Raw genomic sequence first — 16,202 nt, forward strand, 5'->3', positions numbered from 1 at the left:
CTATGCCTATAATCTCAAATATGTTCTTGGCAAGAAAACAGTTACTGCAAGTGACAAGCCCATGTGTTCTGGGTGAATCTAGTACCCTAGCAAGTGTACCGTTTGCAAATCCTTCTCCATGCATCTCAGAAGTCTAAAGAAGCCTGCATTTGAAATGTTCTTTTTTGATTAGTTAGTAAAAGTGTCAATTTTGAGTTACACAACTTGTCTTATAACTGCCTCCAGTTGTGTCCAGTAGTGTCAGGTCCCAGCTACCCAGGGCCCAGCTCCCTTTAGCTGTTGGTCTCTGTGCACAAGAACAGACCTTGCTGAAATGGGGCAATTTCGGAGAGTTTTCATTCCCAGGGGAGGGAGTTGCTCAGTTAAAGAAGCAGCAAACCAAGTAATTTTCAGTCCCTTTGGAAGGATGCAGCCTTATTTTATTATTGTATTAAAACCAGTAACTGCTCTAGTGCTGAAAGCCATACTTACTTTGATACAGATGCTTGTTACAGTATTGCTCGTTTCCCTTCTCTTTTCTCTGAAAGTGTGACAGGATTTATTTTACCTTTTTTCCCCCAGCTTGTGCATTTGAAGTTAGGAAAGCTTTTCAGAAGGTGCATAGCAGGGTTAGTAGAGTATCCTCTGTTTCTTAAGCAAAACCCTTCTTCCCATAACTGAGTTTCAGAAAGAAACTAAATATTAGGATAATACTGAATCAATTTTTTAAAGGAGACTACAGTTTTTGTTATGAGCATCATGAATCTTCTGTTCCTAACTGTTCAGTACACATCCCCATTTTACCAGAAATTTGGGTCATTATCAGTGAAGAAGATAGAAGTAATAGATCTGTTCTACTGAGAGTTCACTGTATCTTTCAGGAGGCGTAACTGGAACTTTCCTGAGGAGAGGTGACCCAGGGCATGGATTCCCACAGCTTAATGTCATTACTTAGTGAAGCAGCAGTCTCATTTGTCCTCTATATCACTAACTATGGAAACTTAATAGGATTTGCTAAAAAGCCTTTTGGTTTAAACTAGGTAAAATTTAGGGAGTCTTCTGTTAAGAAAATGAATACTTTGCTCTTTGCTTTATGATTTTTATCACTTTCAGTGAAAGACGTCTTAATCATCTTTCAAGGTGCCATAACAGACATACCCATCTTAAAGGGGTAGAGCAAGGGAGCAATCACAGAAGGGTCTGTTCCACTAAATCCTGGGTTTGAGAGCTGAATACACCTAGCCCTATCCAATTTTGGGAGCTGCTACTAATGACATGATGAAGCAGCAAAAGCAGCTTGCAAAAAAGTGCCCAAACAGTAACTTGTATGATTATGAGATTTATTAATGATGGGTATACAATTAAAAGTGCTAAAGTATTTTGGCGGTCATTAAATAAAGGAAATTATTGTATTCAGAAAAAAGCAAGCTACACTTAGAGTAGTTTGTGAAGAACACCTCAGTGGATGTAGGAGACCCAGGATCCCAACAACTGTGGGGATCCTGGTGAGAGAACAACTATTATCCTTGTTATCTTTGCAATGTCCTGTTCACTCTTTGAGCAGGGCTAATGGTTTTGTTGAAAGCTCATAAAGTCCATGCATTTTTTGAGATAGTCTTAAAGTTCATTCTTCAGGAAGGAGGAGGATTATGTTGCTATTCTTGAAAAGACATGTTTTTTCAGTATATCAACTTAGCATTGTGAATGAGTTTTCTTTTTCAACCTCACTAGTCTGGTAGGCAAATGCTTAGGAGTTGTTTAAGTACAAATAAAGTGCAGTAGTGCATTCAGGACCCATTTTGATGTGCTGTGTCCCTGTAGCCATTGCCCAATACCACTGCACCTGGCCATATGGCTTTAACAGAGACTGAACATAGTTCAGTCATTTGTCTGAATGCTCAGGATCAGATGTGGAGATCGGTAATATATGAAAAAGCGTATTACTGAAAATTGTCCCAATATGGGACACTATTTTACAAGATATGAGAAAAAAAAATGAACAGATGGTTATTAATAATGGGAGGGTCGGCTCCTGGATGAAATATCTGGTGTTGTTAATTTAGTTAAATTTAGTAAACAAAAAGCAGATTGATTAAGTAGGATTTCCATTTTCAAAATAAATTGAGAGAGCTAATTAGTGAAATCAACTGGACTGAATGATTTTAGACTAAGATGTAGTAGAGGTTTGGGATTTATTTTAGACAAAGGTGCAAAAGTTAATAAAAACCCCTGCATTCCAAATTAGACAAGAAAAGAAACACTTGGAAGTTCTATGCCAAAGTGAATGATTAAGTGTTTTTTTAAGGAATGTCTAGAATAAGCAGAGATCCTCAAAGAAACAGAAAAACAGCTTGATCTGCAGAGAAGGCCACATCCTGGATATCAGAAAGTACGGGGTTGTAGCGACAAATAGCAAAAATTAAGTTGAGTTAGACCATAAGATGAGAATTTAAATAAACAAGAAAATATTACTTGATTATGGAAAGAAGCTTTCTAGGGAAGAAAATTAGAACCATTCTCCAGTGTGAATGGTCAAATGATACTAAATGTAATCCAGGTATGATCTGAAAAGGAAAAATAATTTTCAGTAAAAATAGAATTTCAGGCAAAGGCCTGAAAATAAATCAATAAAATAAACGGGAGTGTTGGGTGGATACTGTAAATTAGCAGAGTTAATAGAGATTAAAGGATCTGACTTGCAGAGTAAATGTCTTTCAAGAATACCGATGAATGCTGCTGCATGAAACAATTTTTTACTATTTTAGTTCATGGCTGATGAGTGGAAATACAAAATAAAAAAATAGGTACCTGTACCTAGATTAACAGGGAAAAGAAAGGTGATAGCAAAGCACCTGCATGGGCTGACCATCATCTATGCTTTAGAAAAGCTTTTAAGAAAGAAGTAAGAGAGAAAAGTAAAGCAAATGGCATAACCTTTATTGTAGGGGTTTTGTGTTAAATGGGAGATTGTGGCCAACTAACCTGCTTGCTTGTCAAAATATATGTTCAGGAAATGCATTAAGTCTATCTGGACCTCAATAAAGCATCTGATGTAGTGTCACAGGAGATTATGTGAAATAAAAAGGATGGGGATTAGTGAAGTACAGTAGTTTTAGGATAAATAGAGAAATGCAGATTTTAATGAATTATTTTTAGTGAAGCTTGGGGTTGAACCAGTCTTATCCAATATTTTCATTTATTGTCTTGCCACAGAACAAGAGCTGATAGCCTTTTATTAAGTAAAATTATTTGAAGGTAATATCTAGTGCAAGCACAAATAGAGTGTTCAGGTAGGACTGGTTGTTTCTGAAGAAAAGAGGACTACAAACAGCATGACATTGTGTGAACTACAGTATTGCACTAGCAAGAATTTTTAGTGTAAACTGCAAACTTCTCTCTGTAAATAAAAAGTGGAGAGTAAGTGTGTAGGCATGTTGGTTAAGGATGGCTGTGAAACTGCAGGATGGAGTGGCACGACAGTTGACTGTATCGAGCAAGATTTGTTTGATAGAGAAGAAAACCACTGTCCAAATTATCAACTGTCTAAACTTCTAGTATGCTGTCTACAGCTCCTGTCCCTTCTTTCCCATATGTAAGAAGGACTGAGTTAAAGAACACAGGGAATACAAAGCATCATTTAGAAAAAAGACTGCAAGAACTTGATTTCAGTCAGCAGAACACAGATCAGAGGTGTGCAGTGCTACCTGTAAATTAACTAAGGAGGCACACAGGGACATAGAAGAACTATCAAGCTAAATTACAGGGCAAGAATAAACAGTATAAAACAGGACAAGAGTAAATACATGACTCCTGGCTTTTAGCAGTCTTTCAATAGAAGTCGTTATAGAGAGGAAAATTTCCTTGTAATCCTTGGTTTCTGGTAACATTATTGTTCTATGTATCACCAGCCCACGGGACGTAAAACAAGATGTTTGGCGGATGTCTTAATAGGTTCTTTCAGAGAAGTTTTGAACTTATCCTATGACAAAAAAACCCTGGTATCACAAATTCAACTCAGAATTTTTTACAAAACAGATGAACTTTTACATTTTTTTACTTAATGTTGGTAAAATCCAGCTTGTCTACTTATATGGTGTACTTCTGTAACCTTAGACTAGTTAAACTGTGTTTAATAATTTGAGAAGGGCCTCAATCAAAACTTTAAGTGAAATTAAGTATCAGATTTTCAGAACATTCCGACTCCAGTTTGAACACGGAGGCTAGTTAAGATACCTGTAAGAATTTGAAGAGTTAAAGTTGAGATTTGTCTATGTAAGTTTTAGGTGAGTTTTGTTATAACTAAAGTTACCATATATGGTAAAATCAGTTGCAGTTATCATCAACATTTGTTTTTCTTACAACAAAGATGTTTTCTCTTATTTTTATATTAGGAGGATCAAATGAAAATGGAAGCACACCCCACACCTCAGAATCAGATGGAACTTTTATTTCTTACAGGTTGGTAATTTTTTATATTTATTTTCTAATTTTTGGGAAGTTGATTATAATAAGAAGCATAATCTATTTAAAGCAAAAGAACAGGTCCTACTTTAGGAGGATTGTGCAATCTAAATGAAAGTCAGTGAACTAAAGAACAGGAAGGATTTGATTAAGAAATTATCTGGAAATTTGTTTTCTGGATTACTTTTTTTTTTAGAAAGTTGTTCAAAATGCTTAACTAATGAAAGTACAAGATATTTGTAAGTCTAAACATTTTTAAGGTTGTTTTTTGCAGGTTTTTTCCTCCAAAGTATGCAATAAAGTAAGCTCACAGCAACTAAGCTAAATGTTGAAATATTCAACTCACCAGTGAAAACCTTTTTGATCTTCTCCAAAGTAGCTTGATCTATGGACCACATGGAACTGTATTTCCTCATTATTTTGTGTGAAAAAACAAAGCCAGGATTAGTAACATTTGAGATTATTTGACAGCAAAATAATATTTCAATTTGTTGGCAGTAAGCAGCAGTTAAAGAAACTTTTTTCAGCAATATCATTGAGCTTGAATCTTGCTTGGGTACATACCAGAGGGTGTCTTGTGCTTGAAAGCACAGAAAGCTAATCAGCAGGTGTATCTTTCATCTTTCACCCTGCAAAATACTGCCTCTGCTACAAAAAAATCTTTGTCCTTGTGACTAATAAATTAATAGTATGATTTGTGCTAACCAGAAGGATTACATCTGATTTTCATGTTTAAGTATGATAAAACAAAACAAGCTTACCACATGATTATTTTGGAATCATTTAGTGGACTGTATTGGTTGGGATTTTTTTCGGTTTGTACTCTGCTGGAATCCGTGCTTCAAAGAGGTGCAGGCAGGCAGGAGGAACCTGCCTGGTCGCCTTGTCCGGGTTGCAGCCGGCTGGGTGGGGAGTGTTGCACCATGGTGCAGACAGTGAGCTGTGCTGGTCACAGGGAGCCTCGGGCATGGGGTGGCAGGGAGGGACACAATGCTGGAGAACCTGTTGCAGTCTGGAGACAGAGAGATTGCCGAGGAGAGCAAGGAGCAAACAGCCTGGTCTTGAGGATGTTGAAAAGAAAGACTTTTTGTAAGGACCGAGAGGGAACAGCAAAGAGTTTGCTGCGATTCAAACACCCAGAGGAAGCTTCTGGACTGAGAGCAAGGTTGGAAAAAAGGTTGTGCCTGCAGGGACACAGTGGGACTGGGGAGGGTTGATTTAGGTACCCTGCCAATTTTCTGTATCTTAGTAAGTCAACTCTAATGAAACTTACTTCGTAATGATATAAAACACGTAGGGTAGTTAGCTTATTCACTTTGATAAAATATATTAGAAGATCCATTTTAGGGTTCTGCATGACTCTGTTTCTTGTCATATTTGTATTTTCTGCATGCAACATACTGTCTAAGTTAAAAGAAGGGCTGAAAAATACCACCCAGGATAATCTTCATGTTTTTTAGGTGAGAAGCATATGTAGATACAGAGACCACAGCAATTTCTCAAAAATAGGCAAGACAGAATTTAACCAGAGCAGCAAAAGAAAGCTGAGAGCTCTCTACCATTAAGGCCAGGACACTTATTCCTGAAAGTCATCAACTCAAGAGCACCAGCTGTTGTATCTGCCAAGTGGTAACACTTGAAGAAGAAGCAGCCAGCTTTATCTGGGCTCTGGTTCCATGAGAGTGTAAGCTGTGGAGCTGGGGTTGAGCCCTTCTTCTCACCCCTGCTCCACTCAGGCAGTAGCACTCATCTCTCAGGGAGCTAGTCCAGGGAGCTAACCCAGCCCAACCTGTTCATTCTTCAGAGGGAGACCTTTCTGATCACTTCACTTGCAGTATCCTCCTGCCAAAACTTCCCATGGAATCAGTGCCAATGCAGGAAATGTAGCTAGCATGGACAGCTACAAATAAGTGGGAGGACAGAGCATGGTATCTTTTACCTAAATCAGCCTAAACCTTAGTGACTCTTTAATGCTTCACAGATTAAGTGGAGATTAAACTGATCTTTGTATCTCTATATTCCTTAGTCCAAAGTGCATATAGTAAATACAACATTGGCTACAAGTTCCACTGAATAATAGTCGTATTCTGTCAGAGAGGATTACAGCCCAACTTAGAAAACTGAAGTTAATTAATCTTTTCAGAGGGGTCCCATAGATCATTGCCAAAGTATTATTGATATAATTAAAGGCAAGATAATAAAAAAGCTATATATGCGTGTATGTGATTTGGGGAGGTGTATATCTATGCACATATATGAAAGTAACCTCTGACTTTTCATAGATGGCAAGCTATCCCTGTTATTTAGCAGTAGTGTTTCAGGTGTGAAATGTATATTTTTTGTGCAGTGGCAAGTAATTCCTATCATATTACTGGCTGTAAATCTGATGGTTGGGTTGAATATTGTTTTGATAGTTATAGTTCTGGACTGCATGTTAAGTAAAAATGAGCATCTAATACCTTACGAAAGATGAAAAGTGAATCCTGAACTACCTTGAAAGGTAAAATTGCTATATGGTTGTTATTTCTTTAAGGACTCATTAGAGATTTTGACTTACTTTAGGATACTGTCAAGGATTATTGTTTTAGTAAGTTAGTAATTTGGCAAAACTAATGATAGTCTTGTTTACCCAATGTGTTTCAGTCTATCATACTTTAAAAAGACCAGCTAGTGAAATTTTGCCCTAAAAGAGGCAAAGGCATCTTTGGATCATGGTAGATGTCATGCATGCAGAAGGTTGATACATGAAAAATTCTATTGAAAATTTCTGCTGAAACAAAAGTTGTTTTCTATTTTATAAGTAATTGGCTTTTACAATTTAATTAGGAGAAGAGATGACTCAAAAAATATTTGAATATTAATAAGTTTTGTTATTGAAGTGGTCTTAAAAACATATTGGTTATACCACAATAAAAAATAAACCCCAGGAGAGGTTGCTCAATTCCCACATTTTCTGCTTTAAAGGACAGTTTGTCACTATTCAGTACAAGACTCCAAGTGTGTGTGTTACTAAAGGATGACATATCATTATCCTTTGATATATTTATGATGCTCCAGAACTATTTGTATGGTTTTATTTTTAACATGAAGGTGTCACCTTAGAGTTTGTGACTGTTGCTTGTGTTGATCGATACTAGTTGTCTCTGTTTTTAATGCTGCATGTGTTCAGATAGTGAGCATTGCCCTTCAGGTCATAAAGTTTGTAAGTAATTTAAGTGAAAAGCACATGTGATTGGCATATATTTCTAAATATTCTTTGAGTTTGTGAATCTGTCCTGTCAGGTCACAGAGAATTTTCTCGTTGGTCTTCAGGCCCTGATGGAAGTATTCTTTGTGTACTTGGGAAGAAGCTTTGCTAATAAGAAATTATGAAAATTACTTCCTAGAACCATGTCATCAAAATTAGAAGTTCACTATTAGAAACATTTGAGCAAGGATTTAAATATACAGTAACTTTCAGCTTTAAAATGCAAGAAACTTAAGGAAAATATTTGAGCTCTGCTCTACTGTATTATTTTACTGCTATGGTTAAAGCCTTTTCTGGATGGAAATGGGCTGGACTTCACCAAAAGGAGAAGAAAAATAGATGTGGGTCTTTAGTTTCAGTATCTGCAATGCAGTGCCACTGGAAAGTAGAAATACTCTTTCTCCTCCTTTCCCAAGGGCAGCTGACCTTCTCCTCGCCAAAGAGGTGAACCCCTTGCCAGCACATATGACTACAGACTATTACATTAATCTGTTTAGCCTCAGTACCAGCTGCTTGCATGTTTTTAATTATCTTATTAGATGGTATAACAGTGACCTATGAAATAAAATGAAGGTGAGTATTTTTTAACTTTATTTTACAGGCTATTTTTCTAAATATATTTTAATGACCTAATTATGACTTTTAGGGAGAGCCATTGATGCAGACATTCAATTTGGCTGATAGAATCTAACATCTCAAGGACACTTATTTTCTTTCAAGGTGGATTCATACATTAATACTGCTTCTAATAAATATATAGCTTTAAAAAAGCTCATACTTTTCATACTTGTGTTGTTAACTTACTTTATGATTCAGAGACCCATGACTGCTGTGTTGGATAATTTCTTAATACATCTCTGCACATATATATAAGTTTAATTTTTACCCCATGTGTCAAGATAAAGTTCTTTCCTCTGTGGCTTAAACTCCATGACAAATGATGATTGCTCAAAGTTGTGGGTTGTGTAGACAAGGTGTATTCCTTCTTCTGCTCATATTTCAAACAGGCAGAAGATCTAGTATGAGAAAGACTTTTGTATTCCATTTTCTCCCCCTGACTTCTTACAGCTTCTGCTTACCAGATGTTTCCTTCCTTGCTGCAAAAAGGCAATGTGGTCCTGCTGGCTGAGGCGTTTCTTGTGTGCCAGCCAACAGGGCTGACACTGAGCGTGCAGAAGAAAGATGGCAAGGAGTGCAAGGTGTTCCTCCTTGGTTCTTCCCGCGTCCAAAAGTGGTGCTGAAACCAGTTTGGTTCCTCTTTGACCTGTGGCTTTTCTTGGCAGTTGAGCCAGAAGTGGTTACATAGCCTCTGTCCTTACATGTTAAATATACTGTGAACATGTATGCAACTTACATACCTTCACCCTATGGACAACTTTGTCTTAAATCTATTAGGAGGCAGCCCTTTTCCATCTACACAAGCCTATCTAGTCTTGTTCATACACAGATGATGTTACTTTATTGTTTTAATTTCAAGCCACCCCTGTGCAATTATAATCTTATTTTTCCTGACTTTGTTCACTGTATGTCCACGCATAATCAAGAGATGTAAAGAACAAGCTTGTTTCTATGGGTTTTTCGATAATTTTGCAGTAAGAAAAATTGGGTACAGAAAGCAATGCAGTGAAGTTGTCACTGCCCCTCCACTCCGCAAGGAGAGTTTACAGCACTTGCATCCTTCCTCTCTTTCCACAAGGAAGTAGTAAAACTGGCATCCATGTTTATTTTGTCTTAGCCTAAGCCATTTGCTAGATGCTGTTCCCGTTGATGCCATTTATATGCAAAGAGGGCTTTTCAGTATGAGGTAATTTTGTCTGAGAGCATGTAAACTCTGTCCTTGAATTTAGTGATTCCTCTGAAAGATTGTCTTCATAATGTGCTAAGAATCTTTCTCTGGATGTGGTAGTCTGTGCCAGTGCTCTCATTTTGTCCATGTTTGTGATGTTGTTAGGAATTCCATCTTGCAAATCTCCTTTTTCCATCAAGAGAAAGTGGCTGCACTGATCAAAGGTTTCCTCCAACAGGTTTTTTTTCCTCCAAATCCAGGGAGATCACTGTCATACCTGTTGAGAGCTTGGAAGATTTCTGATTTTCTCTGAATTCTTTTAAAATTGCTTTCCTTTTCTTTCAGTTTAAGGAGATTGATATAATTTCCATCTCTGTCTTGTCAAATTTCTGTTATTTACTTCTTCCTTCCATAGCGGATCCTTGCTACATTCCTTGCCTGGTGTCCTATAAGGAATTGGTGAAGGATATCATAAGACGTGGAAGAATAAATTGTCATTAAGGAACTGAAAACCTATATTCAGTATGCTTTTTCTAAGATACAAACATTTCAACACATATAAATGGTGGATTTTTTAACTTTTCCAGGGAAATTATATTACTTTCTAAAGACATAGAAATGGTAATACAGACTTGCTTTCTGGTTTTATGCAATGTAATAGGGAAAAGTAAATTTAGGAAATTTACTTGAAACTTGAGATGCTTGTGACAGAGAATCAGAAAGGAAGGATTGAGTTACCAACATCTTTCATTGGTAGAATGCTTTTTTTATGGATTGGTTGCAAGAAGGAAAGACTTAATACATGAAGAGAGACCATGGAAGAGAGAATGGTAATTTCTAAAGTCCATGGAAAGCAAGTGAAAATTTTAGTTCACTCTTCATTTATTCTGTTGTATTTGAAAATTGGCATATGTACCACTGACACCATAATCAACTGATGCTGTATTTTCCCTTACTAATGTTTTAAGTGGTTTTCATTATGAATTTCTTTTACTTTTCCACTCTCAGTAATCTTCAAACTTTCATGGCAATTGGGAGGTGTTTCTGAGGACAGGAGGGAAGCAAATTTCACTCTTTTCTTCAGGAAGGGTCAGAAGGAAGATGCAGGGAACTAGGCCAATTAGCCTTACCCTGACCCCAGGGAAGGTGGAGACGTAGATAATATGCAGGGGCCTGGAAAAAGGACCTGGGGGTCCTGGCAGGCATCAGTTTGAACATGAGCCACCAATGCTCCCTTGCAGCAAAGAAAGCTAATAGTATCCTGGGATGCATTAGGAGCAGTGCTGCCAGCAGATCAGAGTTAGTAATCCTTCCCCTGTAATCCATACCTGGAATGCTGTGTCCAGTGCTGGGCTCCCCATTACAAGAAAGACATGGGCGTGCTGGAGAGTGGCCAGCAAAGGGCTGCTATGGTGGTGAAGGAACTGAAGCAGCTCTTCTGTGAGGAAATACTGAGAGAGGTGGGACTGTTCAACCTGGAAAAGAGAAGGCTTGGGACATCTTTTCAAAGTCTGTGAGTATCTGAGTGCAGGGTAGAAGGGACACAGAGACAGGCTCTTTTCAGTGACACCCAGCAATAAGATCAGAGCTAATGGGCACAGACAGAAGCACATGAGGTTCCATCTGAGTATCAGGAGGCACAATTACATCTCGTTTTTAGTTGCATGATTTGTAGAGCTGTAGATTTAACTTGTGTTCTACAGGAAAGTCTTACCTTTTCAGTTTCTTAATGAATGCACGTCTGTTTCTGTAACAAGGCTGCATGCATGTGAACACACACAATTCACAGAGCTCTGCTTAGCTGTGAGTATGAGCTAGTGAAGGGTAAAACAGCAGGAAGAAACTATAGTCAGGAGAAGTAGAAAATAAATGTTCTAGATGTACATGCAAAGGATTTCAAAGGCACTGGGGGATTTAAACTAGAAAGCTTTGACCCTGCAACTGGCAAATTCAGTTACAATATAAAAATAAAAATAATTGAACATAATATCTACATTTTGTCTCAGCATTCTATAAATGTATGTAGAGGAAAATGTGCTGGTGAAACTTAGACTTTGAAATGGCTGTAACAAGAATTCTTCTATGAAAGCTAAAGTGTTAAAGGGTTGGAAATTATCCACTCTCCAAAGGCCAAACTTGGCTCTTTGGCTGAGAACTGCCAAGGCAAAGTGGACAATTTGGAATATGGAGAAAGATATCTTGGGGTTCTGCGTCAGTGCTATTAGGAAGGGTGCTGGCAAAGCATCCTGCTGCCAGTGCAGCCTTGTTTCAGTTCCCTGCACTGTGCTATGCGCACACTGGTAGCTTAAAGAGCATAGCTAACTAATAACTTTATTTGCTGGAATGTTTGCCTTAAGAAAGTGATTTTACCTTTCTTCATGCAAACCTTTTTAACTGTATGTCAGCCAGAAGTTGATGAAACCTGAACTGTTTAGAAAAATATGCCCTTTGAATGTGCAGCCTCCCAGCAACACAGCCATGCATATTCACACTTACATGGCTGTTAGCTCTGCTACGTATCCTGAGGCAGGACTTTGAGAAACAGAGGAAAATACATATATTTTCCAAGCAGACTGATAAGCCTTCACATTAAAGCTGTCAAGTGGATTTTCAGGGTAGCAAATAAAAATCTGTATGTTTCAGAAATGTTGTTTAGAAACTCTGCTCCTTATTACTTGATACTACCTTTCAATTGGGTTTTTTTTCCTCTGCTTTTATAGAATTAACTCTGTCTTTATTACATTCCTGGCAGTTGCCTCACTTTTTTCTCAACTGTTGATTTTATGGCGTAATAAATAATACAAACTATGCATGTTTCTTGGATTTAAGCAGTATGTTTGAAAGGAATTTTTGCCTCTGTTTAAATATTCAAATATAGATACTTGAATGTTCCTATCGATAAAGATCTCATATTGCAAAACATATGACACAATAATTTGAGAATTGGTTTTCTTTCTGATGGCCTGTTCAGTAGCTTATTGCTTCACTGAGTGCCCCTGAGGAGCCGAGTTGGGTCTCAACATTTTAAAAAGCACATTCTGAAGATGAAAACCAGAATGAAAATGTGAAATTGGCTTTTCTGGAAGCACACATGCCATTGTTTTAAGATGATTTTTGCCAGTACTGGCAGCACTGCTCAAGAATTTTCTTTGGATCTCTCTGAGGCTATCTGTTTTATCCTTTAATATTGGTCTAGAGGATGGAATAAGCTTGAGATTTAGATTGAAATCTTAAATATGTATGCAAATGTTCATACCTTTCAGTAGTATAGCAGTATTCTTCCATACACTGAGGAGTATTCTTTGTTATCTAAATGTTATTGTCAATATCAATTTGGTCTTGTTTTAGCAAGGACACAAGAAAAAAAAGGGATTTCAAAACTTTGCATGAAATATTTCAAAAATGCGCAAGTCGAAATAATGATACGCACTGTCTGATGACCTGGTAGATACTGGTTTCTTTAACTGCAGTTTCACCTGAAAGTGAATTATGGACAGTAATATTTACCTGGTAGGTCTGAGTCCCTGTAGTCCCAGAACTGAATCTTTTGCCCTTTTTCAGTGACGTAGATGGTAGTTCCATGAGCTTCTTCACATTTTTACGTTTCTATGGGTTTTAATGTCTTCCACAGAGTTTTGGTGTTGTCTGAACATGATAGTAACGAAAATACTTCTTACGCTAGTTTTAGACTTTGTCAGGATCTGCATTCATACAATTTACCAGCTTTATCCTCTAAATCAGCAAATGCAGAAGCTGAGTAGCAGTGATTGCTGTCTGTGGTATACCAGTCTCCTTCAACTGTATTTCTTCCTCTTCTTCCTCAAAGGAGTCTTTATTTTGCAAGGAGCTTTAATGGGCTACCATTGCATTCTCCTGCATATCTATGCTTGATGTACTGGTTTTACCATTATGCTGCAAATCGAAATTTAGCAACAGAGCCAGAGGCAGGTGTTCTGCTTCTGCCTATCAGTGGAAGAAACTCTCCCCAACACGCACCAGCTCAATGTTGTCTCAATAAAGCTCTTGGAACTATTTGAATTTCAGAGTTATTTCCTAGGCGACTCATTACGTTATTGATGTCCTGCATTCTGGAAGTGTTTATAGTTGCTCGTTCCTCTATAGCTGAGCACAAGTGAGATTCCAGTGACTTTTACTAAGATGTTAGACCTTAGAGGTTCACATACCTTTTCAAAAATGTTATTTAAGTGCATGTAAAATTTTAGTTAGACTTCCTGGTGTAAAGTCCTGCTTGTTGTGCTCTCTACTAACAGTCGACTAAGAGGAACACTTCTGTTCCAAACTTTAGGCTTCTGTATCTGAAAATATGATGCTTGTAATTGTCTTAACAAGAATCACACCCACGAATCATGTCCTGTTGAAAAGAAAGAAGAATAGATTATGTATGATTTGCTCAGAGGTCAGCCTCATTTCTTACAAGAAAGAAAGTGTGTGTATTAGAGCAGACCCCAGTATAAAATTCTTTGGCAGAGAGATTTAAACTCTTGTGGTTATGACATAAGTGTATGTTTCAAAAGATGGAAAGGAACAGATGAGAACTATGAGAACTATGAACAAATCTTGCAGAATGACTCTCTTCATTGATTTGCCTGCTTTTTCTTTCATACATATTGAGCACTTTTCCCGCTTGAAGTAAAGCAACTGTCCCTGACTCATGCCAGTAGATATTTCACATTGGACAGTTACTGCAGAGATAACGCATGTGAAATTAAGTTTCTTAAAGAAATATTACGCCAATAATTTCTTTCTTATTCAAGTCTTATATTATATGTATTTATTATTATTATTATGAAGACTTTACAACATGCACAATAGTGCATTAGACAGGATACTCAAATTAGAATCTAAAATGAAAAATATTTACAAAATAACCAGAAAACATTAACATTGACATTAGCCTTTAACTGTCTAAAGGTGGTATAACACAGGATTATGCATTTAATTTTCTAGTTTGATTAAGTGCATGTTCTTGTTCATAGTTTAGGTGGTTCCAATTAGCTCTTGAAGTCCTTCACTTCAGTGAAGCAAATGGGATGTGGTAGACTTCAGTTCCAATCTTCATTGCTTGTTTCATGTTGTCCAATGGGTTTTCTGCAATCTTGGGTTAACAAGGCTCTTAGGTATTATTTTACATAGTAGGGCTATATAATTTTAAATGTTATCTTTTTAGAATTGATTGCTTGTTGATATTATGAAGTGTTACCACTATTAAAACAGTCTCTAGAATTGTAAAGCTTAATTTATTAGTCTTCATTCAAAATAGTTGAGAAATGAATTAGTGGATGCTGTTCAGAAAGGATTTTAAATATCATTCAGCTTTACTAGAACTGAAGCAGATTCCAGCTTCCAAGTAATTTCTTTTTCAGTTGCTTATAACTTTTTTTTTTGTGATCCCAGCAGCCAACCGGCAATGCAGAGGAGATATGATCTTGCCAAATTTCTTTTGGCGGTTTTAAAAGTAATTTGGTTCAAAACGTGTTCAGAATTGCATTACATTAAAAAAAAAAAAAAAAAAAGAAAGGCATAATATCTGCACTAATACAATTTCAGAAGTGTTGAAATTACTTTCTTACTGTGTAGCAATCACTTCCAGCAGCTGGTGAGAAAAATAACCTGAAGAGTTTCTTTCCTCCCTGTTCTTTCTCTTCACTGGTTGAAACCTTTTGCTAACTCAGCTGACACATTGGCATTTTCAAAGACATTGTGGGAATGTCATCCACTTGCAGAACAATGTGAATAGCTTCAGAGTCTGACCTGTTGTGTGTGCACAGGGGAATGTGTCACTCTTAAAACATAGCTACCTTAGGGAGGTAGCTTGGCAGGAGTTACCATGGCCAATGATGCTACAAAATTTACCATGGCAAATGAAGAATATTATACGTGATAGAAACAGGAGGGTTATTTAGATAGACATAGTATACTGTAGCTACTGAAGTATAAATGACTGTGAAAGAAAGGCCCAGATTTTTCTCAAGCTGTGTCTGCTATATACCATACGTTGTATTTAAAGGAGACAGAATCATGGTAAACAATCGTAGGCAGCTCCCTGCAGAAGGTGAGGATGTGTGGGAGACAGGGAGGCAAAAATGACCAGATAGTCTTTCTGACTTGGAGAGTGGGGGATGTGAGAGGAGTGAAAGAAGTTGCCCCACACCACTGGAATGACTTGCTGCTCTTTTGATCACTTTGGGGGTACTGGCAGTTGGGAGAAGCTAAAGACAGCCCTAAACCCTGCAATCTAACACTGTGGCAGTCATCTTTGCTCTTATCTGGAATACCTTCGCTTTTCAAAGTAATTAATACTCAAGATCCAGAAGTAAATGCCTTTTGTTTTTTTTTTTTTTCAGAAATATGGTCCTAGCTGAAAGGTGGTACATTCACAAGCACAGCACTTTTGGTCTCAGCATGGATCATGAGCTCGCTCCCGTCACAGAGGAACAGGACCATAATTTCCTGGCTTGCCAAGTGCATTCCTCTACAGTTCTCAGCAACTGTATCTTACAATTCAGTTTTAAAAACCTCACTCTCCCAACTCAGCTTAAAAGGCTGAAAACTATCTAACTTAATCTTGCATATATTTAGAGCAATTTGCAAAACCAAAGTTTGCTGGTGTTTAGTATAACCGACTCTGTGACCCTCCTTAGCAAAGTAAATGTGGTGAGATCTTAGCCTGGAGTCATAATAGTAGTTTCTCTCTTCCTGGTTTCATTT

The 16,202-nt window shown here is 37.4% G+C and overlaps 1 protein-coding gene across 9 annotated transcripts in view; it reads left to right on the top strand.

Moving 5' to 3' along the window:
* Positions 1–16,202, top strand: part of TBC1D5 (TBC1 domain family member 5) — a 318,486-nt gene that overhangs the window by 156,729 nt on the left and 145,555 nt on the right. For 5 of the 9 annotated variants that reach the window (XM_039571945.1, XM_039571951.1, XM_039571935.1 and 2 more), the window contains one exon: positions 4,371–4,437. In XM_039571945.1, the coding sequence (XP_039427879.1) occupies positions 4,371–4,437 (67 nt within the window). Of the gene's footprint in view, positions 1–4,370; positions 4,438–5,348; positions 5,618–16,202 lie in introns of those variants that run through there. The other 4 variants (XM_039571910.1, XM_039571920.1, XM_019285667.2 and 1 more) reach the window with 1 other exon arrangement.

This window comes from Corvus cornix, chromosome 2 (assembly GCF_000738735.6).
Source record: "Corvus cornix cornix isolate S_Up_H32 chromosome 2, ASM73873v5, whole genome shotgun sequence".
In the NCBI taxonomy this organism is placed as follows: Eukaryota; Metazoa; Chordata; class Aves; order Passeriformes; family Corvidae; genus Corvus; species Corvus cornix.